Raw genomic sequence first — 26079 nt, forward strand, 5'->3', positions numbered from 1 at the left:
CTGTTAAATTGTTAACTGTTTTCATTGAAATAAAAGCAGTCTACCTTTTAGAAAATCACAGTAATCTATACTTTATTTTAGAGTACTAATAGTAAATATTCTGTATTAGTCTCTTCGAAGATTATCAATTACATACTAGAATAAATTGCACTTATTTTTACAATGAGCATAAAATAAAAGTAATTGAAAAAAAATTAAGCTAGCTCTGGGCAAATCTACAGGGAAACAACAATAAAACTAAATGAATTTCTGAAAATCAGTGTTCACAGATATTTTAATATTGATCTTTGTCTACTTACAGTGTCATAGAGTTGATTTTTATGTTTGTTAATTTCATTTTAGAATACAGAATGACAGTACTCACAATATTAGTATTAATCATTTATACTGGAAAATAAAGAAATGAAATAATTTTAAATGTTGCAATATGGTTTTTAGCAGCCAGGTTTGGTTGATAGTATCAGACAGCCGTATTTGTATGTATATTTCACATACTTTTTTTTTTTTACATACATGTTTTGACAATGAAAATGTTTTCCAGTAGTGTGATGAGGGCCAGGTAGGAAGAGGGCGGGGCTAGGTGGAGGTAGGCAAAAGCGGAGGGAAAAATTGGGGATACCTGCAATAGTGTCAACAATTAAAATTTTAAAAAGAAAAGAATGTTTTTTCTCTGCTTATTTCTAAAGAGATTGTGGTTGAGAGAAAGAAAATTTAGTTTCCTCATATTACTCTATCCCACTATTCTCTTTTTATTTCTTATATTTCCTCTTACATCCTCTGTGCTTAGGCCTCACTCAGAAGAAGTCTTTAGGCTCCTTAAGGCATCTTTAACTCTCAGAATGTAGTTACAGAAACTACCTGAGCCTTCTGGTACCAAAAATGCTTTGGTTCCCAACTGAAGCGTGAAAGGACAAGATACTTGGGAAAAAATACAGCAAAGCATTTCTGACGGCCATTAGCTGTTAACGTTAACATTGGAAAAAAATAATTTCAGCATCACAAGCCTTACATTTCTTATCTATTAAAAATAAGGTGCCTTCCAGTTCTCATATTTTATAATTATAAATATGAGATAATGAGAGAATGAAGAATTATAGTTAATATAAATTGACTATATGCCAATACATGGATTGTCAGAGAATTAGAATATAAATCAGGTTACTTGTAATACTAATGTTATTTTACATATACTTGAATCTTTCTTTGATCATTCCTATGGAACCTCAGGATTTATAATACCTTACCTCGAACATTACTATTGTGATAGATATGCACAAAGTGCCAGATAAGAGATTTTATGTTACAGATTTGCAGATAAATCAGCTTTTGCTCTCCCGCCTTTCGTTATAACAAGTAACTAATCTCCTTGAGGCCGACAAAGGCAGCTCTTTAAATGAACTTTTTCTTCAAACAGAAAAAAATCACTTAGAGAAGAGAGAAATATTGAGCCCATCTCAATTGCAGTTAATTTTGTCACTGATTATTGTGTAACTGGAGTTTTCTTCATTGCTTTTTAGTGAATGAGAACAAGACTGTCTCAATGAATATTGCAAAAGAAGGTCAAAGTAAAACACTTAGATGCCAAATAATCTCTTGTTCTTTGTCCTTTCTAGAGTGGAAAAGCAGGAGAAATGTAGAAATTGTTTGCAAAATATTTATCTGTGTTGGCTACTGTTAAGCAATTTACTTGATGATTTAAGAATTTAGATGCTAGGAATATTTTGACAAGGTTGGGAATCAATTTCTTTTGTAAAGAAGTTAATATTTATCTTGTTTAGCATTAGCATACTGCCATGAAATTATTATTTTTTAAATACATTTTTACTAGAGGCCCAGTGAAAATGCATGCACTGTAGGGTGGGGGGTCCCTCAGCCTGGCCTGCCCCCTCTCACAGTCCAGGAGCCCTCAGGGGCGGGAGGCGACCTTGGGATCAGGGGAAAACGACACCCCCATCACGCCTCTGCTGCGGCCCTGGGAGGCTGGGCAGCTGCCATCCAAGGCTTACCTGTGCCTCGGGCTGGCCCTAGGTGGCTGGGGGAAGAGGAGACTGGGGAACTCCGGAGGCTGGTGCACCTGCTGCCACGGCAGGGCTGAAGGGACTGGGTGCTGCCATCTTGTGGCTGTGGGCGCAGCCATCTTTGAGGGCATGGCAGTCAATTAGCACATTCCCTCATTGGCTGTGGACACCGCCATATTTTGTGATGGCATGAGGGTCAATTAGCATATCCCCTCTTTATTAGATAGGACTAGTTAAATATTAAAAGTTTAGCATGATAGTAGATGCACTGCAAAATTTTGGAGTTTTGAAGTTCCTCATTTTTGGTAAGTATGACATCTTCATTTTTCACAAAATTATCAAGTACTTTTAAAAATTCAATCAGCTCTAGTCAGTTTGGGTCAATGGATAGAGAGCATCAGCTCTCAGGTCTCAGGTTCGATTCTGGTCAAAGGCATGTACCTCAGTTGCAGGCTCGATCCGTGGTTCTCGTTGGGGCCCATGCAGGAGGCAACCAATCAATATGTCTCTCTCACATTGCTGTTTCTCTCTTGTCTCTCCCTCTTCCCTTTCACACTCTCTAAAAATCAATGGAAAAATATCCTCAGGTGAGAATTAACCCCTGAAAATTAATTATAGGGAAGTGTGTAAAGTTAAATAAAGAGAAAAAAAATTAAATAGTGTCCCCTTTTCCCTGGATATTGTTCTGTTTGTGCAATTTCTTTTACTTTGGATAATTTTATACGATAAGGGAATGTGTTATTATACGCTTATAGATATACATACTTGACATATTCTAATGGTGGTAGGTATAGGAGAGCATCCTGTGTTTTCACAGTAGGCATTTAGAGAGGTTTTACAGAGCCCTCTCATCTTCTAGGTTATATATTTATATAATGTGACAATGTTTACAGAGTATCCAATTCCTTTTGTGATTAAAAAAACAAGGATAAAAATTATTTTATAGCAATTAAATTAAATAAAGAAATCTTAACACTCATTGGCCTGAGGCTTAGGATACTATTCTAGGATACTTTGGAGGGAAATTTTGTTTCCCTTTAATTCTTAAACACTTTTGTTTCCTTAAGTACATACCCAATTGTTTGTTGTGTGTATATTTATATTAAGGTTGTTTAACTATCCATTTCAAATATAAAGATCATAATACTATTTAATCACTCTTTAGCTACTCTTCAATATATATATATATATATATATATATATATATATATATATATATATATATATATATCTTTCTTTCCCTTCTCCCTCTCTCTCCCTCTTTTTCTCTCCCCCACTCCCTCCCTCCTTCCCTCTTCTTTTTTCTCTCCTCCTATCTTCCACTGTCCAAAAATCAATGGAAAACAAGTCCTTGGGGAAGGCTAACAACAACGAAAAAGATAAATAAAAGTTATCTTTAAAAATATAAATATAAAAAAAGAAAAGTATACGTGTATCTATTATGAAGTTTTTGCCCTGTGTTTCAGTAGTGATCTCAAAGCTCTGCTTTAAGGGAAAAGTCTTAGAGTTTTTAAGGTACTTATTTCCTTTTGTAGACTTACCTTGGTAGCTCTTTAAGGAGAAACAATCCATAAACAAGCCAATACTATCTTTTCCAGCGTCTGATAACACTTCACTGAAAAGATCACTGCTTTTTACCTTGAGTCCTACACTCTAACCTTTGCTAATTGCCAGTACTTACATTTCTCTCAATATTTCATGTTCCTCCTTTGTGCTATAACCCCATCCAAACTCGCTCATTTCCACCTTGTCTGCTTGTCTTTTTTTTTGGGGGGGGGGGGGAAATAGGACTTTTATATATTTTATTTAGTTTACTTGCATGCAACAAGTTCTCAATACTACACTTTCAAGAAAAGGGAGATGATTGGTTGAGGTGGTGAGACAGGATGTAGTCAAGAAAAGACAACATGGATTTTTAGCCAAAGCTTTGTCACAGACTGACTGTGACTTAGAAGTTTTCTAATTTTCTTTGAGCCTCATTTTTCTTAGAGTTTCAGTTTAACATTTTAAAAAATGAGCAGGTTGTACTGAATTATCACTAAGGTCTCCTCTAGCTCTAAAATCCTATACATTACCTATTTTTAGATTAGTGTTTGCACATAGGACACTCTGAATGGATTTGTGTGATGGGGCGGGAGAGATAAAACATAATACACTTGAAATTAATAGCTATTTTTTAACCTTCTCTAAATATTGTCATTTACTTAGGCTCTCTTGAGTGTAGCTCTGTAATTCATGTGTACTAACTACGCTGGTGAATCTTCCTCCTTTCCTAGAATAATCTACCAGCAGAGAGAGGAGGATTTAGCATGCTTGAAGATAAATATAATCTCAAGATAAGCACTCTGATTATAGGAAGCTAATATTAACACAAATTGGCCGTCAATCTCAAGGACAAACTTTTACATATCCAAAGCTGCTCTATAATATTGCCTTAATATATTTTGACCAGAATATTTGTCATGGAATTTTTGAATTAACTGTAGATACCTGTAGAATGACAATGTTCTTTGGTTTTGTCATTATTCCCTCACCTCAAATTACTCTTGCTCATTAGGAATGAAGTAAAAGTGGGTGGGGGGGAATGAGAAGACAGTGGTCAAAGAATACAAACTTCCAGTTGTAAGATGAATAAGTTCTGGGGATTTAATATTCAGCATGGTAACTGTAGTTAACAACACTACAGAACACACTTGGAAGCTGCTAAGGGAGATCTTAAATGTTCTCCTCACAGACAAAAAAACTATAATTGTGTGTGAGGTGATGGATGTGTTAACTAACAACCTTATTGTGGTGATCATAGTTGAGTCTGCATCATTTTGGGGGATGCTTGCCAATTTGGATTTCTCTTATTCTGTTGAGATGTAAATATCCTATTACTCTTTAAACTTTTCACTAATTTTAGCATTCATCAGTAGGGTTCACCTACAACAGTTATTACTGTAGTGTTCTAATGATTATTTTCTATTTCTCTCATTCCTTTGACATTTATTAGTTGGAATTCTTCTCTAAGAGTTGTCCCTTCTCCCCCATTTATTTGTTTAATTTCTTATTTATATCAGTATGGCCTCATGGATATTGTTTTTTAGGTTATAATTTCATTACACTATTATTTATATTGATGCTGAAATTGTTCCATTTTAGATTTCATGACATTTTAATTTTAAAAATTAATAGCCCTGGTCAGGTGGCTCATTTGGCTGGAGTGTCGTCCCATACACCAAAAGGTTTCAGGTTTGATTCCCGGTCAGGGCGCATACCCAAGTTGGGAATTTTGATCCCCAGTTGGGGGCACATATGGGAGACCCGATTGATGTGCTCTCTCTCTCTTTTTTTTTTTTAAAAATATATTTTATTGATTTTTCACAGAGAGGAAGAGAGAGGGATAGAGAGTTAGAAACACCGATGAGAGAGAATCATCGATCAGCTGCCTCTTGCACACCCCCTACTGGGGATGCACCCCCAACCAAGGTACATGCCCTTGACCGGAATCGAACCCGGGACCCTTCAGTCCGCAGGCCGATGCTCTATCCACTGAGCCAAACTGGTCCCGGCTGATGTGCTCTCTCACATTGATGCTTCTCTCTTCCTCTAAAATCAATAAAAACATATCCTCAGGTGAGGATTAAAAAATTAATAAAACAAATTATAGTGAAATCAGTTACTTGAGGTGGATTGAGCAATGTATTTCATAATAGCTTAGTATTCAGTAGTTGATTTCTATGAACTTTTGACAATTCTCACCCACTACTCCTGAACTCCTTAGTCATGTGTTACATAAGAAGGAGCAGGGAAAGAACAGGAACCCATCTTTGTTTTTTCTCCTCTTCCTGAACCCAGTTAATTCTGTCAGTTTGGTCAGAAAATCCCTAATGACAACAAAAGCTTGGCAGTTACTAAGAGCAGTTCTTTTGTATAATTAAAAAAAAAAATTACAAAGTGTTTAAAGATATGGAAACTTGATGGCATTCTCATTCTCCAGTGGTGACACTGTGACTGGGTGTTCAGGATGGAGTGCTTGCTGACCCCTAGAACAGCTATTGTGCTTGGTTAATATTGTGTTTCCGTCTGTAGTTTATCATTTGAGGTGCTGATCCAAAATAAACCATCCGGTGTATCCAGCCAGTGCAGGACATACCCACTTAGCAACAGAAATATAGCTAAGGATTTCCTTGTGCTTAAACTACTGGAGTCTTTAGGTTTGGGGTTGTATTTATTTTTATGTTTAGGTTTTTTTGTTTTGTTTTTTTGTCTAGTGAAAAACATTACTTTTAGTATTTTTTTAGTTTTTTCGTTTTGTTTACTGTTGTTATATCCAGTTATGTGTAACATTTTATTTATACTTCTCTTGCAACATTTATCACATTTTGCCTTTTCTAATTTTTACTTTATAAATTGGGTTTGTTTGTTTTTTTTGTGGGGTGGATGTCTTCCTTTTTCTTCTTTTTCAAAAGTATATTTTTATTGATTTCAGAGAGGAAGGGAGAGGAAGAGATAAATAGAAACATCAGTGATGAGAGAGAATCATCCATTAGCTGTCTCCTGCACACCCCCTACTGGGGATTGAGCTCCCACCCAGGGCATGTACACTGACCCGGAATCAAATTGGACCTCCTTCCTGGTTCCTAGGTCGATGCTTAACTACTGAGCCATACCAGCCATGCTTCCTTTTCCTTCTCAACTGGCCAACTGGAAGACAAAATCCGTATATCAAACATTTTAAATATCCCATATACTTTACACACAGGAGAGAGTTCTTTGTTGCTGAAAAGGGGGACATATGGTTTTTAAGAGTAAAAAATTGTTTCCTATTACTTATGTTAGGAATAGATAAAATCTACCCACTGGGTTGGTGAGGCAAGAATTTTCTGTGCTTACAGAAGAATGTTCTAATCCATTATTAACTCCTCATAATGAGATTAAATGTTTATGTCACTAAGAATAAACTGCTCATATTTAAGTCATGTGTTTAAGTTGATAATAGTTTATTAAGAATTATTTTTAAATGACAGATTGTTCTGATAGCAAATTCTGATAGCTGAGAAAGAACAACAAAGATTCTACATCTGTAATTTATGTGATAATCTTCAGAGAGAGTGACCATGTCCCACTCAGTCAAAAGGCAAACATAATGGCGTTGAATAAGAACCCTTTATCCAAATATTTACAAAAACTCTTAATCTAGAACTATTATCAACATTTAAAAATTTTATAGGAAGAGAGGAAGGGAATGGGAGAGAGAGAGAGAGGTTTGTTGTTCCACTTATTTATGCATTCACTGGTTGATTCTTATATGTGCTTTGGCCAGGCATCAAACCTGCAACCTTGGTGTATTGGGAGGACTCTGTAACCAACTGAGCTACCCGGCCAGGGCCTATTAACGACATTTTTAACTGGAATTTATTACCCATGCCAAAATATTACTCATGATTTCACCAGGACAGGGAAATTAAGACTACAAAAGTATATCTAGATTTGTGACAGAAGTTTTCATAATTCATCTAACCAATATTTACAGTGTATCTTCTGTGTGTTAGTGATCCCTGCTATGAACACTTTATCAATGTACTTCCAAATTTGGACTAATGTATAAAATTTATTTGTGCTATAGCTAAGTGTGCATATGGAGTCATGTGGAGTGGGGCACAATTTGCTGTCAAGGTTTAGAATAGGGGTGTCGAACTCAATCAGAGAAGGGGCCAAAATCTAAAATCCAGCCTAAATCGCGGGCCGAATGGTTTACTGAACAGTCATAAACTGACAGCGGAGTGCAGTAATGACAGCGCGGTGCGGGCCACATTGCAAGGCCTGGCGGGCTGGATTTGGCCCGCGGGCCTTGTGTTTGACACATGTGGTTTAGAAGCAAGTATAATGTCATAATGTCAAGCCAGTTACAGAAATATTGTGTATGTACTAGTACTTGACATACACATGGATTTTGCCTCATGAACATGCAAGAGAATGTATGTAGGGCCTTAAGTAGCCCTGCACAAACTGCAACACAGTTCTGAAGAGTGACTAAAAAAGTGAAAGAACCTTGGGTAGATAAACATGATAGAAGTTATGGTTGTAATTATCATTGACGTGCATGGTGTCTTGAGTTTTAATTTTTTTACTGTAACTTGATCATGTAGGAAAGACTGGCAAAGCAGAAATGGTGACATATGACACGTGCCATCATCATGATATGTGGTGTGTTGCAAGAATATAAAGGAGGATGGTTTAAGTGCTGTCAAAGTTGGTCTTTTAGTGACAGGGAAGACAAAACAATTAGCTTGCTGTCTTTCTGGAGATATTTTAACTACCGTCTCCATATTCTCCCATGTTCCATAATAATTGCATTCGGTAGATTGTTAATGTTCAGTGCTTACTATCTTTGAGGCTCTTACACAGTTACTTTGTTTTTTTAAAATTTATGTTTTTGTTGATTTTAGAGACAGGAAGGGTTAGGGTTATAGAGAGAAACATTGATGAGAGAGCAACATCAAATAGAGAGAAACATCGATCAGCTGCCCCTCACACATCCCCCATTGGGTATTGAGCCAGTAACCCTGGCATGTGCCCTGACCAGGAATCAAACCATGACCCCCTCGTTCATGGGTTTGACACTCAAGCACTGAACCACACCTGCCAGGCTTCAGCACTTATTTAATAGTGACCCCTGCCACCACTGCTGGTCGCTGTCTGCGCAGCAATCAGCGAGGTGATTGGGCCCTTGGTCACACCTGCCTTGGCCTGGCACACCCGCTCACCTGCTCCGCCATCCTACCACGGTCCCACTCTCGTCGTGGCCCATTGGAGCCAGCAGCACCTTCACTGCCACTGGTGCCAGCACCCACCACTCGCTATGTTCCACGCCACCCCTTGGTGGTCAGCGCACATCATAACGAGTGGTCAGACTCTCGGTCACACTGCCAGTTGAACAATTTGCATATTAGGCTTTTATCATATAGGATATACTTATTAAAAAGTTCAAACATTATAGGAAGTTAACTTCAAAAATAGAAGTCCCAATACAAATATAACCATTATGAGCAATTGTCATATTTTCTTGAGCATTTTATGAATAACAAATTATCAATACATATAATTTTTAAAATATAACAACTTTTATAATTTGGCAACTCTGATACCCTTAGTTTCATCATTATTGTCCTTTTATGGTGATTTTTAAAATCTGGTAGAGTTTTTTCTCCCCCCCAAAATTAGTCTTTACTTTAATATTTCAGCAGAGACAAAGAATCAATATAAATTATTCCTAGCCAGCCTGTTTCTTGTGCAAATTGCCTTTTTCATTGCCTCTGCTGTAGTGAAAATGAAATAAAAGTCTTGTCTTTTTATTTTTTTCTCTTCCTATAAGTGGTTAAGACCTTTCTACTGTTGTCAACAGTCTTCTCTGCTTTGTGTTTTCAAGTGAGCAGAAGGAACATTGTTTCACATTAAGCAATACTTCTTTTTAGGGGAGAGAGAAATACTAGGAAATGGAATTGACTCATAAAAACAGATATGGCATAGAAAATATAAATCTCAACACCGACAGGAAAAGAAAACTATGTATTTCAAAGTATTTTTCAAATGTAGCATCTCCCACTTTTGGTATTCAATAAAGGCTTATAAATACACATATTTAGGGTACAGCAATTTTCACAGGGAAATTTGCTGGTAGTTGTGTTCCTTATAAAAACACTTAAAAATGCAAACCTACGATGTTTAAAACTTTTTGCAAAACGTTTTAAATAAGTTGAAAATCTTGCATATTCTTTAACAATTTGAGGAAACATTCCAAAGAGAAAAACTTTTTAAATTCATTTTAAAAATATTTACTTTATAAATGACCCATAACTAGTTTTACCATGTAAGATTAGTACTTAAAGAAGACTACCAAGGAGAAATTATATAGTAAACAGTCCCAAGACTGAAATTGTTTCACTCTAGCTTGTTCTATTTATATATATATATATATATATATATATATATATATATATATATATATTTTTTTTTTTTTTTTTTTTAAGTGTAAAAACTAATATTTGTATAAAAGTAATAGATATTTGTGTTAGAATTTGATTGAGTCCTAAAACATTTTTTTTGCCAGTTTACATAAATTTATTGTAAAAAAGTCATAATTTTAAAATACTAACATTTTAACTGCTGGGGACAAATTTTGAAACTACCTAATTTCTGGCATATTTAGATCTGTTCCACTATAGCTCAGAGGCATAAAAGGAAACTTGAGTTTTCCTTGTCATCCTAATAGTAATTTGAAATCCTCAAAAAGGGTATATAACTCCTACTTTTATTGACTTGGACGAGCCTTAGATTGAAATGGAGAAGGAATGATGGGTAATAAAGAGAATTGAAAATCCCAGAACCAACACAAATCACAGCTGTTCATATCTATAAAAACATGTACAGCTTCTGAGGACATGCTTGGTTTTCTTGCTGGGGATTTGTTTTCCTCCTGATGACTGTCAAGAAGAAAAGAGCTAACATCACAGAGTTAAATGATGAGGCAATAATAGGAAGTTAAGTATGACTTTGGAAATGCTGGTATAGCAAATTCAGAAAATTATAACTCAACGTTTTTGTTAGATCTGGGGTGCTGGTAATTTCCTCACTGTTATAACCTCACAAATCACTCCTCCCATATCTTCAGATTAAAAAAAAAAATAGTATAAAGAAACAAGGATTTCCTGCTTTTAAAGAAAAGATAATATCCTGCATTTGTTGAGGCAGGAGATCAAGATTGGGTGGGCTTATTATATACACATCATTTTCACCCATTAAAGTAGCAAAGATGGTTTTAAAAAAGATTACTTGATATCAGGTATTGGAATGGTCAGTAGGAAGGATTTAGCCCTGGCCAGTTGGTTGGAGCATCCTTCTGTACACCAAGAGGCTTCCGGTTCAGTCCTGGTTGGGGCTCATACGGGAGGCAACTGATCCATGTTTCTCTCTCACATCAGTGTTCCTCCGTCCCTCCCTCCCTGTGTCTTAAAAAATATCACTAAGCATATCCTCAGGTTACAATTAAAAATGCATACATACATAAGGATTGAGAAAGGGTAAGAAAATGTCAGTGACCCTTTAGAATTCAGTTTTATTCAGAAGAGTTAAGGAGCAACAGGAGAAATAGAAACAAAATAGAAACTTTTTCTTTTATAGGAGTGCATTGAAGAGGAAGGAACTAACTCAGGGTTAGTAAGATCAAAGCAAGGCGTTTTCGGTTTGCATAAACTTGGTAATATTTCAAGCCAGTGTTTCTGCGGAGTACTTGTCTCTCATGGGTCTCCTGTCTCGTACTGTGCCTTCTCTTCTCCCCAGCCCTTTCATGGTGGAATGTACTCTTCCTCCTCTGTACTCACTCCCTTGGTGATTGTGCTGGAAAGTCTTCCATTTGCCCCTCCAGGTCCACTCCTCCTCTACCTGCTCTCTCTCCCGGAGGATGACTGCATGGACTGTATCCACAAGCTTCCCAGGATGCTGGAGGGAAAGGGGAGGAGAGGGAGATGGGAGCATTCACCCCCTTTGCTCCCAGTCTGCAGGCTCACTTCAGTCTGGATGAATCTGACTGCAAGTCACGGCTCCTCACAAGTCAGCCCTCTATGGGACTCTCCTTCTGGGCTGGTAACCACTTCCTCTCCTAGTCTCTCTAGACCTCGGTGTGGAAACAGGATATCATACTCTGTTTCCCCTTGTGGTTTCCCTGAACTCTTGCCCACACCTTTATAAACTGTCCTTTTGTTAATCCTGTGCCATTCATTTCCTGCTGGGATCCTGAAAGATCTTATCCAGTCTCTACATGCCAACAATTCCCGTATTTATAGTTCCAGCCCAGACCTATCTCCTGAACTGCAAACTCATATGCCTGCTAGATTTGATTGTCTAATATATATCTTAACTCTTAAACTTGTTGATGGCAATTCTGTTTTTCCAGTTCAGGACAAAAGTCTCAAAATCATCCTCAATATTTTTCTTACCCTCTTCTTATCCAGTCCGTCAGGATATCTGAGTAGCTCTTTTAGTGGAGAATCTAACCACTTCTCACCACCTCCTCTCCTGTCGCCCTGGCTCAACTACTTTCACTCTCATCTCTAATAACCTCCCAGTTGATCTTCCGGCTTCTGCCTTAACCTCTTTCACCCTATTTTCAAGGTAGTGAAAATGATTAAAATGCATGTTAGATCATGTCACTCCTCTGTTTAAAACCGCCCAGTGGCTTCCTATTTCAGAATAAAAGCCGAAGTCCCTAGGATATCTGAAAGGCCCTGCACCATCTGCCTTCCACACCTTTACCTTTATGACCCCATTTTCTAGTCTTTCCCGTTAACCTGCGCTAGTCACAATGGCTTCCCTTACTGCTTTACTAGTATTCCCTCTGTCAGGAATGCTTCTCCCACATATCTGCATGACTAACTCCCCCACCTCCTTTAAGTGTTCATTTAAATATTGCCTTTATGAGGTTTACCTAACCACCTTATTTAGAATTCCCTAGCACTCCTCATCCATCTGCTCTTACTGTCATTCCTTTTCTGCAACATTAAACATCTACTAAATACTATATTATTTGCTTTTAAAAATTTTTTCATGTAGTAGAGTTGGTTTTCACTTCTTATGGTATACAATTTTGTGAATTTTAACACATGTATAAATTCTAATATATATATTTTATTTTTTTTAATATATTTTATTGATTTTTACACAGAGAGGAATTGAGAGGGATAGAGAGTTAGAAACATCGATGAGAGAGAATCATCGACCAGCTGCCTCTTGCACACCCCTCACTGGGGATGTGCCCGCAACCAAGGTACATGCCCTTGACCGGAATCGAACCCGGGACCTTTCAGTCCACAGGCCGACGTTCTATCCACTGAGCCAAACCGGTTTCAGCCACATGTGTAAATTCTTATGTCTATAGCCACAGTCGGAATACACGACAGTTCTGTACTCCAAATAATCATCACACCCTCCCCATCCCTAACAGCTGGCAACCGCTGATCTGTTGATCATATAGTTTGTCTTTTCAATAATGGAAGCATGCAGTAATGTAACATTTTGACACTGGCTGCTTTTACTCAGCATAATGCCTTTGAGATTTATCCATGTTGCTGAGTATATTGGTAGTTTATTCCTTTTTATTGCCAAGTAATATTCTATTCTGTGGCTATACTGCAGTTTATCCACTCACCCGCTGAAGGAAATTTAGGTTTTTTCCAGTTTCCAGGACACTTATAAAAAGAACTGCTAAAACATTAATGTACAGGCTTTAATGTGAACATAAGTTTTTGTTTCTCTGGAATATAATTTACTTATTAATTACATTCATCTTTTTTTTTTTTTTTTTTGCATGTTTTGTTCACAAATGTATTAGCTTAAGTTTCTAAAAACAGTTCCTGGCACATACCAGGAGTTCAACAGATTGGTGAATATGCAATGTTACTTTAAAATGGAAAGATAGCCCTAGATGGTTTGGTTCAGTGGTTAGAGCATCAGCCTGCAGACTGAAAGGTCCCAGGTTCAATTCCTGGTCATGGCACATGCCTGGGTTTCGGGCTCGCTCCCCAGTGAGGGGTATGCAGGAGGCAGCCAATCAATATCTCTCATCATTGATGTTTCTATCTCTCTCCCTCTCACTTCCTCTCTGAAATCAATAAAAAAAAGTATATATTTTTTAAAAGAAAGGTATACAATGGGAGGAAAAAAGGGGGACACATGTAATACTTCCAACAATATATTTTTTAATAAATAAAATAAAATGGAAAAATATAGTGAAACCAGGATTATTCTGAACATGTTCAGAGTTTACATCGGCAAACTCTAGACTGCAGTCTACTCAGACCCCAAGTGGTTGGAGACTTGAGTTGAAAGACACCTGCGAGTTGAGAACATAAAGGACTTTTTTCTGAAAGTATTTCCTCTCTAATGTTTTTTGTGGCCATTTAGCAGATTCCTGATTTGAGAATCTTGGGATGGGGTTAAGGAGAAACCTCTTGGGAGAATACTTTAACAGTGATGTCAACATAACTCATTTGTGAGCAAAATGAAAAGCCAACTTTTCCTCCCTAAGGATAAGCTAGAAACAAACTTGCTTGCAAAAGCAGGGGAAATAATTGGCACCATTCTCTCCACTTTGTCCAATCCATTTAGTTTCACTTAAACTCACAGTAAAGGTCGCTGGGTAGGATAAGAAAAAGATACGTTTAGGGGTGGAGAGGAAAATAATGATTCTGTGAGAGGTTGTGTTCATAAGAAAAGGTGATTGATTTTCTGGAATATTTCTATTAACAGCCATAGCCTATGTCTAACTATGAAGTATCTTTTGAATAACCTTTTATTTAAGATTATTTGCTGCCTAATGGTTCCAAACCAGAATAGCAGTGTACCTTGTTAAAATACATAGGAAATCCCCCTCCCCCCCGCATAAACCCTGTTCTTTAGAGGATGGAATTCCGTAAGAATCAGTTGGCTCCTGGATCATAGCTTTTGAAGGCTAGCGAGATTTCACTTTAAGGTAGTTCCATGTTTAAAGTTTGACCAAGGTTTCTGGATAAGTTTTCTTCACTTTTTAAAATGTTTCTTCTGGTATAAATGAGATGGACTCATAAAAATTTCAGACTTCATGAAGATATACAGAACTACATGAAGAAAACAAGGCAAGCCTACACCTATATCTGAGCACTACTGATATTTTGATGAAAAATCATTCCGGGTATCTTTCCAGGTAGTTGTAGAGTGCACATATCTGTTTTTGTTACTCTAAAGAGAAAGGGCTACAATGATGCTTTTAGGATGGGGGTCAGCCCCCTTCACTTTTAGTAAGAGTGATCAGTACACAGAAGAAAGAAAATTGACTTCTGCACCCAAAACATTGCAGACATCAGTGTTTAATTAAACATTTTTAGGATTATCTTTTTCAGGAAAAATGAAATAATTCTGAAATATATTGAGGGTTTTGAGTGCACATGGGATATAGGAGGAATAATTTGTTTATGGCAACTTGGAAGGTCTAAGTATAGGACTAAAACAGCACCATTAACTCTCCATCTTCCCATATCTCAGGCAAATTAGAAATAGATGTTTACTCTTAGTTCTTCAACCATTATAGATGGCCAGGTAGATGGGGGTGGGCACCATTGTCATCAGCTCAAATGAAACTCATAGCTCTCTGAAAAAAGCCATGCAATAGGCTGTGTATGTATATATGTTTTATTTAAATATGTGTGCATTAATCAGTACAGTGATACTATGTGATTGAATGAACTTCCAAGTAGATCATGAAGGATCCTTTCCTAACTACTATAATATTCAAGATTAGTCAGTTAGCCCAATAGTTGATATACTGCCTTAAATAGTTCAAAAAGTAAGTCTCTGCCTTTGGCAGTGACTGGAAACTGTAGGAATTTCTGCCAAAGTTCTTGTGATCTAATCCTCTCTTGGAAGTACAAAGCTAAAGCATGCATTGAAATGCCTGAGTCAGCCACTCAAGGGATATACTGGCTGCAACCTGCTCATTTTTCTAGGATGAAAAAAATCTCCTTGGTGACCTGAGACAGCTAGCTAGCTTTAACTCTCTCCACCTAGAAATACATGTATTAGAACTGCATAGAAAGCACACACACACACACACACACACACACACACACACACACAAACTATATATAAATGTTGGCATAATTGAAAAAGGGCCCTTTATAATCTCTTATATTTTCAAGAATTATGATTAATTTCAGCAGATCTTATTTAGTAACTTATAAGAAAATACCTTCACCTCTTCTATTGATTGCTGTTTAAAAATTTTAACTTCTCCAACATTCTAATTTAGGGAAGGAAAAGAAAGCCACCTACGCTTTATTGGATGTTTAGAATATCCTGGAATTGTTACTTGTTTAGTGTTAACTCCTATTATATAGATGAGGACCTCAGAACAGGCAAGTGAGGTCACATAGCTCTGAGATGGCAAGCACAGTTAGTATTTGAACCAGGTCTGTATGATCCCAAACACCTCTCTACCACCACATCATGCAATAAAATGAACCGTAGAATGTTAGGCTTATAAAAACTATTATCACTATTATTAAGTAAAAAATACAAGGTGCAGAACAATAAGCATAATATACTGCCACTATGTGAAATGTGTGTGTATACATAAATTCACGTGTGTGTGTCTGTAGTACATATGCTTAGAACATCTAGTATATCTCTGAAGTACCTTACAATGAATGGTTGGACCCTGGGAGGGGAACTGGGTTGCTAGAAATCTAGACTTTTTGTTATAAAATCTTTTATACAGTTGAATTTTGTCATATATGCATACATTTGATTATTTTTTAGATTTAGTAGTCTGTTAGTAAAGTTTCATAAGCATAAAGCTTCTAAAGCTATAAAATGTTAATGCTAGCTCTTATGATACTGATAAGCATTGATAATGATCATATCTTACTTGTTTTCAATTCCCATCATCTACTCTGATGACCTACCACTTTGGAATTTGAAAGGGAGATAAAATATTGATATGACATATAATTGATGTTAGCAGAAGTAATGATGACTGATTCATCTACCAACTATTTATTTACATTTTTTGTGCTATCTAAGATTTTAATCTTTGGTTTATCTATTTTTTTTTTTTTTTAAGAACATCATCCTCAAATACAGTAGTTGCCAGTCATGACTGAGGTAAAAGAAATCTATATATATAAAAGACTAATATGTGAAGTGTCTGACCATCCACCGATCGCTTTGAGGCACACTGATCACCAGGGGGCAGACGCTCAACACAGGAGCTGCTATGACGCACACTGGCCATTTACAGAGAAACCGCACTGCGGACCTGGCACCCACAAAGCAACACTCGGCTTCCCCAAGCCGCTTGGGACACAGGCTCTGCAACCACCCTGGAATGTCAGCTTACCAAATTGCAGCCGATGCTGCTGAGACCCCATGGTGCAAAATGCTGCCCACAGCCCAGCCCAGCCTGGAAACAGTCACTGTGGGCGCTGGGTAATGACGTCACGTAGCAAAGCACAGCTTGCTCTCCCTAGCAGTTAGTCTCTTTGGAATTTCTTCAGCCCAGAAACACAACTTGCCTTATAGCCAGGTGCAAACATTTCACACTTTAACCAAATATCTATGAAGCATTTTCCTGTGCCTCATCTCATTTGATCCTCACAGAAATCCTAGAGTAGGTAGATAGGAGACTCAGTGGGATCCTGTTTTCATTAGCCAGAAAACAGATTTAGAAAGCTTAGAAATTTGACCCGACTGAAAAGAAGTAAGAAATGGTGGACCTTGAAAATGACTTCATGTTTTCTCACTGAGCAGAATATAGTCAAACACTGCTGCAGTTAAATATTTTACCCTTTGTTCTCCCTATGTGATCTGCAATAATAATCTGCTTCATGTTCATGTTTTCTGCTGTGTTGATAACAATTACCTGAAAGAGAAGTTGAGGTGCTTCACTGGGCTGGAAAAAGTTTAGCTAAATCAGAAAGCAGGTCTAATTAAGCAAGTTTATCTAGATATATAAAGCTCTCCCTGGCACCAGTCTCACATGTGTGTTTCCATCTGTCATTGTTGATCGTGAATTTGATTGACACTTCTATTATAGAAAAAGGGTGAATAGCAGTATTAAAATATTTCTTCTAATTAATTTCCTTTCAGTGTGCACGAATTCATGTCCTGGGCCTCTAGTATTTTATATAATCTCTAAAATTGAACTTAGAAAAGTTTCCCATCTATTGAAAGCTATATTTTATTTTGGGGCTAGCATTAATGGAAATACCTTATCTTGAATATGCTTATTTTTGTACTTGTTTTCAAAATTGTAATGATCTGTTTACATAGTTGTCTTCCTTAGTAGACTGGTCATTGCAGGAGGGCAGGGTCCATGCCTCATTTGTTCTTGTTTCTCAGGGGCTCCCCTCATGCTTGACAGTAGGTAGCTAAAAATGTTGATTGAATTGAATCAAATTGAACTAGAGATACTTAGCTGAGTCCAGTGAAGAGAAAGAGAGATATCATCTCATTCTTCAGATATTTGAAGGTGTTCTCTCATGTGGAAGAGATTGTTCTATGTGGCTTCAGTAAACAGAAAAAACGAGTGAAAGTTTCAAGATGTTTCATCTAAACGTAGGTGGTGCTATATCAGGAGGTACTGAATATATCACCAGGAGACTCATTCATGGCTGGTCAACTCCTGAGACAATTTAGTAATTTAATTATTCATTTGTTTCTTCACTCATTTATTGAAACATTTGCTGAACAGACACTGTTCTAGATAATTGGATGCCAAGATTGAATAAGTCATAATCCCTGCCTTGGGGAATTCAATAGCCAGCAGGGGAACAGAAGTTTTAGCAAAGGATTACACCCCAGGGTTCAATCTAAGAGGATGTTGTCGTAGAGGTGTAATGGTAATGCCCTGGAGAGAGGAGACAGCAACTGCTGCTGAGGAGGTGACTCTTGAGTAGTGTTGACCAGGCAGACCAAGGGAGGAAGAAGTGTCCTAAGAAGACAGAACAATACACACATGTGCTCAGAAGTTAAAGTTTTTAGAATACAGTGATGCTATTTCATTTGTATTATGTGCCCTTAAAGGACCCTCCGATACTAAGATTCTGTGTGCTGGCTCTTTAAATTTGTGTTTTTGGCTTTGTTTTCTGCTTCATGCTAGATATTGCATGAATGTGTGCATTTTAGTTGTCATTTTTTATAGGAAGCAAAAATGCTAACCTCCTTCTTTGGTTTTTGTTCATAGTCAAATTCATCCGAGAAGTAACGCCATATATCAAGAAGCCATCCTTAGTATCAGACCTGCCATGGGAAGGTGCAGCTCCCCAGTCACCAAGCTTTAGCGGCAGCGAGGACTCTGGTTCTCCAAAACACCAGAACAGCACCAAGGACAGGAAGGTCATTCCTCTCAAAATGTGCTTTGCTGCTAGAAACCTAAGCATGCCGGATCTGGAGAACAGGTGAGCTGTACCTAAGCAGAACATCGTACTTAAAGACATGTTGCAATTCATTTTGCAATAACATGACTGACTAAATTTCACGGAGGGAAACATCAGTCTGAGATAAGAAAATAGTTTTTGGCATTCCATATTTAAATTACTTCATACATATGTGTACAGTACATATATAGAAAATTTTGGGGCAAACAGACAAGAAGCATAATGGTGGACACTCATGGGGAGTGAAATGGGATTGGAAGGAAAGAAGGGACTTCTGGTCTTCATTTTTATACTTTTATTTTTTCACTATGAGCTTTACTTTGTAATTGAAAAATTTTACTAAAGAATTTTTAAAATGTTTGTTTAGATGTAAATTCCTTATACTGTGGGTGTGTAAAAAGTCAGATCTGCATTATAGATTTCACTTCAACTAATTATGTGACCCTGGCAAGTTAGCTTCTCTTGACCTTAGTTTCCTCATTTGTAAAATGAAAGAGTTGAATTGGATAATTTTTAATGTCCCTCCTAGTTCTATAAACATTTGGTTTCTATGAGTTTGTCTTTATTAACTCCATGAAGTGCTACTGGTAAACCTAGTGTTAGGTTAGGGATTGGGGAGTTAGCGGGAAGAGATAAACTTGTCCAAAGACATAGTTAAGGATAAACTTTTTATTAGGAGCTTTCACTTTTATGGTCTCCTCCAGTCTGAACGCAGAGCCAGGTACCTGATTAGATGGAATGGATCATAGAAGATAGCAAGTACCTGAGTGATTTCTTGGGCATTTTAGTCCACAGGGACATTAAAGCTCCTGCTCTATAACATGTGGTAGATATGCCCTAACGGACTGAGCTCTGCAATCAGACAGACCTTGATTTGAATCCCACTTAGGTACCTGCTCAAAGGAAGGGTCTGATCAAGTTCCTTCACCTCCATAAACTACCATATCTTCATATGTTAAAAAACACACCCAAGCGCTAACCTGTTTGGCTCAGTGGATAGAACATTGGCCTGCAGACTCAAGGGTCCCAGGTTCAATTCCCGTCAAGGGCATATAGGGGGTATGCAGGAGGCAGCTGATTGATGTTTCTCTCCCATCAATGTTTCTAACTCTCTATCCCTCTCCATTCCTCTCTGTAAAAAATCAATAAAATACATATTTTTAAAAAACACAACCAAAAACATAATAATTAACTCATTGTGAAGATTAAATATGAAGCTCTTTATGTAGAGGCAAGCACATAGTAAATTCTTTTTAAAAAATAGTATCTTTAAAATGTCTACACACTTTTAAAATTATATTCTGATATATTTGTATTGTTTTTGTTGCTTTTTTTAATTTCTTTTAAAAAATATTTTGTTTATTTTAGAGAGAAAGAGGGAGGGAGAGAGAGATAGAAACATCAATGATGAGAGAGAATTATTGATTGTCTGCCTCCTGCATGCCCTCTACTGGGGATTGAGCCCACAACCCAGTCATAAGCCCTTGGATTGAACCCGGGACCCTTTAAATAAGTCGCTTAATTTCTCTGTTATCCTGTTGGGTTTTTTCTGTTTGTAAAATGGACTAATACCTGCTCAACTATATTCTTTAGAACTACTTCAAGGATAAATAAGATAATATCTGTGAAATCAATTGGACCTTTTGATCCTTAAATTTATCTCCGGTTTGGCTCAGTAGATAGAGCGTCAGCCTTTGGACTGAAGGGTCCCGGGTTCAATTCCAGTCAAGGGCATGTGCCTTGGTTGCGGGCACATCCCCAGTGCGGGGTGTGCAAGAGGCAGCTGATTGGTGATTCTCTCTCATCGATGTTTCTAACTCTCTATCCCTCTCTCTTCATCTCTGTAAAAAAAATCAATAAAATATATATATTTTTAAAAAATTTATCTCCACTTGGTTAAAGGAAGTGTCATGGCAGGCACACAGCTGCAACATTTAAAACCATGCAAAAAATTCACAATTTATATAGGAACAGCAAAAAATAACTTTCATCAGGACATCTGTCATCAAGACACTTATCAAATTGCAGCTTTATTTAGCTGACTGTGTTCCTGTTTGGAAATCTTTATCTTCCATAGTCTTTTGTAAAACTCTGAGCAAAGAATAGGCTTAGATATTCCCTCATCTGGAAAATACTTTGGAATCTGTTTTTAAGCCGTAAGTAGACACGTGGTTTCTCATCATTCCATCATTCTTCACTTCCCTCTAATATTTTACTATGAAAATCTTTCAACACGTAGCAAAGTTGAAAGGATTTTATGGTTATTGCCCATTTTCTACCACTAACATTTTACTCTATGCTTTATCACAGATTGGCCCATCCATTGATCCATCAATTTAGTTTTTATAAAATACATTTTAGAGTGAATTGCAGACATTAATATATTTTCTTCTAAATACTTAAGCATGAATATAAATAACTGGAGTTCAGTGTTTTTTTATAGTTTTTTTTCCCCCTTTAGGGCCAATATTTACATACAATAAAATGCATAAATTGTAAGTTTTGACAAATACATACAATTATATAACCCAAGCCTATCAAGATATAAAACATTGCCGAAACCGGTTTGGCTCAGTGGATAGATAGAGCGTCGGCCTGTGGACTGAAAGGTCCCAGGTTTGATTCTGGTCAAGGGCACGTACCTTGGTTGCCGGTACATCCCCGGTGGAGGGTGTGCAGGAGGCAGCTGATCTGTGTTTCTCTCTTATCGATGTTTCTAACTATCCCTCACTCTTCCTCTCTGTAAAAAAAATCAATAAAATATTTTTTAAAAATAAATGAAAAAATAAAATAATTTTTTTACAAAAGGATATAGAACATTACCATCATCTTGGAAAAATTTCTTGTGCCCCTTCTCAGTCAATTCTCTCTCCCACCTCCAAGGCAACTACTGTTCTGATTTTCTAGTATTAGATTAGTTCTAACTATCCTATAACTTTATATAAGTGTATTCTTTTGTGATAGAATTCTTTTGCCTGCATAAGGTTTTTGAGATTCGTCCATCTTGTTGCATGTATCAATAGTTCTTTCTCTCTGTTGCTGAGCAGTAAGTATTGTGTTGTATGAATGTATCACATTTTATCTTTATTTTTGTATTGATGAATACCTGTGCTATTTCCAGTTTGGCACTGATATTAATAAAGTTATTGTGAATATTTTTTTAATCATAACCTGAGGATATTTTTTCCATTGATTTCTAGAGAGAGTGGAAGGGGGAGGGAGAGAGACCCTTTGGTCTGTGGGCTGACACTCTAACCACTGAGCAAACCAGCCAGTGCTATTGTGAATATTTTTCTAAAACTCTTTTTGTGGGCATATACTTTCATTTCTCTTGGATAAATTCTTAGAAGTGGAATTGCTGGGTCATGGGATAGGTATATGTTTATTTTTTTTAAAAACTCCCAGACTTTTTCCCAAAGTGGTTGTGCCATTTTACATTCCCACCACCAGTGTAGGAGAGATTCTGTTGCTTCTCATCCTTACCAGCATTGGTGATGTCAGTCTTTTCAATATAAACTACTCTGATGGGTATGTAGGAATCTCTTTGTGGTTCATCTTTTACCTTCTAAATAAAATGCAAAAGGTATTTGACACGAGAAGAAAGCATCCTTTTCTTCTGTTTTACTACTTTTATTTAGTTTCATATTCACTATCCAGAGCTGAAAAAAAGTGCTGACCATCAGAATGAGTAAAAAGGAGAAGGAAGTTTATTCTCTTCCTCCACCTTGAGTTCTCAAGACCTCACTAGATGCTTCTGATAGTTATAAACAGTTAATTCTGGAAAGTGAAAGCTAAATAAATAATGATGACGTCCAGGGAGAGAACACCAGCCCATTCCTTAGCAAACAGCCGTGGAGGCAGTGTGGAGTTTAGCAAGGACAAGGTGTTCTTAAACACTGCTCTTCAGAAACGTACATCTGTTTCCTTAGAGCTGGTTCACAATGTCTTGTTCATCTTCACATTGGCTGTTTTCCAAGTTCAAGGTAAATTTTGGCTTTATGACATCATCAGACAATATGATTATTACTGAATTGAGCACATAAGTTATGTCAAAGACTACTAAACAGAAGAAATAAGCAGGTTAGACTTATAGAATCCTATGCTTCTGTGTATCTAAATATTGATTTGATTCATACGATCAGAATGGAATTGCATTTCTCAGGAAATCCTCAGTGGTTTGACCAGAGGCCAAAACTGTTCACACTGTAGCTGTTTCCTCCTCTCCCCTGTGAACTCAAACAATTACTGGCAGACTGCCTCCAAGTGTTTGTTAGGAGAGTTTGCATATGAATTTTTCTTCTAAAACAGCAGTGTTGTCCCCTTTATCAGGTGGAGGGGAACTTCCTCTTCAAGGGCAAATTCTTCTGGATCCTAGAACCATCAGAATTTTGGAGTTTCTTTTCTGTTTCTTCTCATTTAATTTGCCATTTTACAATCCCTTTTTTAAAAAACACTGCAAAATTTCTCTTTTCATGAAAAACTGGTAATCCTGCCCTGAGAACTAATGTATTGCCTGTTTTCACCTTTTTCCAGCCCACTGGACTTTGTTAATCAAGCTTAATTTTAATTTATAAGACTTACTAGAAAGTGAAAGCTACATTACACTGCTGAATTACACCACTTATTAATTCCATTCCCCCAGTTATTAATAACTAGGGTATTTGATGTAAGGATTTTCAGAATTCAGAGGCTGTTGAAGGAGATGTGTCTGAGAGACTGTCAGAAACTGTGTGAGGTGAAAAGGCCTTTTCAGAAGGTGAACGTTTTGTACCCAGAGAAGGATGAGCTGATTCCTATCTGTGGTGCTAAGTAGGCCAGGAGGAGGAGTGAAAGAAATTTCTTGTCATGGTTTTACGACTGAACCTTTAGCATGTGTCTAACTAAAGGATGTTAGGCTGGTTACGGGGAGTCCAAAGCAGCCAGGTAGGAATAGTCAGCCCCTTTAGAAAGCAATCAGCGCGGAGAGGATCCGAGATAAGGACATCACCGGCTCTTCCACCCAGCTGGGTGACATGAGTGTGGGTTTGAACCTTTTGCTGGTTTGAGGGTGGGGAACACTGAAACAGGCTTTCACCAGACCCTTTATTTTACCTGTGTGCTTTACTCCTACTGTCAGAGGTACCTGGTGCCTCCAATTTCTCAGCTCTTTGGGATTCTACACTGTGGATTGGCTGGGAGTTGGCTCTCCCCACTTTTTTTAGGTCTGATACATCATTTAACTCCTCTGTCTGCTTGCCAGTTTCCAAGATTTTATAGCGCTCCTCTTCTTTTCTCCATGAGCGTGTAGGATTATGCTTTAAAAAAATTCCTGATGACTTCTTAGATGCAACACCAAATTCACAGTACATAAAAGAAAAATTTTAAAGTTGAGTTTTATAAATTTTAATAAATTTTATTAAAATTAAAAACTTCTGCTCTATAAAAGGCACTGTTTATTAGGATTCTCCAGAGAAACAGAACAATAGAAAAGATGGATGGATGGATAGATAGAAATAGATTAATTTTAGGAATGGGCTCATGCAATTATGGAGACCAAGAAGTCCCATGATCTGCTGTCTGCAAAGTTGGCGAAACAGGAAAGTCAACGGTGTAATTCAGTCTGAGTTCAAAGACCCATGGATCAGGAGTGTCAGTGTAGGAGGATAAGAGAAGATGGATGTCTCAACTCAAGCGAATAGCAAATTTGCTCTTCCTCCAACTTTTTGTTCTATTCATGCCCTCAGTGGATTGCATGGTGCCCACCCAAGTTGGTGAGGGCCACTCTTATTGGTTCAAATGCTAGTGCCTCCCGGAAACACCCACAGATACACCCAGAAATAATGTTTTAATAATCCTTTAGTTAAGGATGACACATAAAATTAACCATCATAAACCATTAGAGTAGGGGTGTCGAACTCAATCAGAGAAGGAGCCAAAATCTAAAATCCAGCCTAAATCGCGGGCCGAATGGTTTACTGAACAGCCATAAACTGACAATGTCATAAACTGACAGCGGAGTGCAGTGATGACAGCGCGGTGCGGGCCACATTGCAAGGCCTGGCGGGCTGGATTTGGCCCGCGGGCCTTGTGTTTGACACATGTGCATTAGAGAATGAAAAGAAGCCACAGAATGGGAGAAAAACCTTTGTAAAATGCAGATCAGATAGAGGACTGGTACCCAAATAGACAAAAAATTCTTAAAGCTCAACAATAAGAAGCCAACCCAATTTAAAAAGTGGGCAACAGATTTGAACAGACACCTTACCAGAAGAGAAAGAAATACATGTGGCAAATTAGCATATGAAAAGTGCTCAACATTATATGTCATTAGAGAATTGCAAATCAAAACAATGAGATACCACTACACACCTATTAAGATGGCTAAAATCAGGGCTACAGTAACTCTTTTTAATCCTCACCTGAGGATATATTTCCGCTGATTTAGAGAGAGAGAGAGAGAAATATCTCAATGGAGAGAAATATTGATCAGTTGCCTTCCTATGTAACCCAACTGGGGATTAAACCTACAACCCAGATAAATGCCCTGACCAGGAATTGAACCCCCAACTTTTTGGTGTATAGGATGAGGATGCTCCAACCAGCTGAGCCACCCATCCAGGTCTAGAGCAACAGGAACTCTATTTGTTGCTGATGGAAATGTCAAATGATCCAGCTACTTTGGAAGACACCTTGGCTGGTTCTCACAAAGCAAAACAGGATCTTGCCATATGTGATCCAGCAGTCATGCTTCTTGGATGATTTACTAGATGGCTAACTCCATTGGGAAGGCATGTGAGTGGGTGAGTAGATAGGTGCAGGTAGACGTGTTTGTAACCTGTGTCACTGCCATCTTTGGAGTGTCTTTTTTAGATAAGAACTTCATAGTAGCCTTCATAGTCCTTAATAGAAGCACTTTTTATAACCTGTAATTGTGTGTTAGATTAGAGACCCAGTGAGGAAAGAGACTATTTTTTTCATCTCTGTATGACCAATAGCAGTGTCTACCACAGTATCTGGTATGTAGAGTAGGTGCTCAATAAATATGTTTAAGAGAGATAGACTAACCAGTGTTCAAATGAGAGTGAATATATGCCGTATTAAATGTGGCAAATTTAAATATTTGCCAAATGAGA

The 26079-nt window shown here is 37.4% G+C and overlaps 2 protein-coding genes across 2 annotated transcripts in view; one reads left to right on the plus strand and one right to left on the minus strand.

The window, feature by feature from the left end:
- Positions 1 to 26079, minus strand: part of TMED6 (transmembrane p24 trafficking protein 6) — a 328748-nt gene that overhangs the window by 235919 nt on the left and 66750 nt on the right. The gene's annotated exons all lie outside the window — the stretch shown is intronic.
- The window catches only part of SNTB2 (syntrophin beta 2), a 69891-nt gene that overhangs the window by 15244 nt on the left and 28568 nt on the right, over positions 1 to 26079 (plus strand). The window contains exon 2 of the mRNA XM_084861071.1: positions 18775 to 18988. Within this exon, the coding sequence (XP_084717197.1) occupies positions 18775 to 18988 (214 nt within the window). The remainder of the gene's footprint in view (positions 1 to 18774; positions 18989 to 26079) is intronic.

The sequence above is a fragment of the Pipistrellus hanaki genome (assembly GCF_964339955.1).
Source record: "Pipistrellus hanaki genome assembly, chromosome: 15".
In the NCBI taxonomy this organism is placed as follows: domain Eukaryota; kingdom Metazoa; phylum Chordata; class Mammalia; order Chiroptera; family Vespertilionidae; genus Pipistrellus; species Pipistrellus hanaki.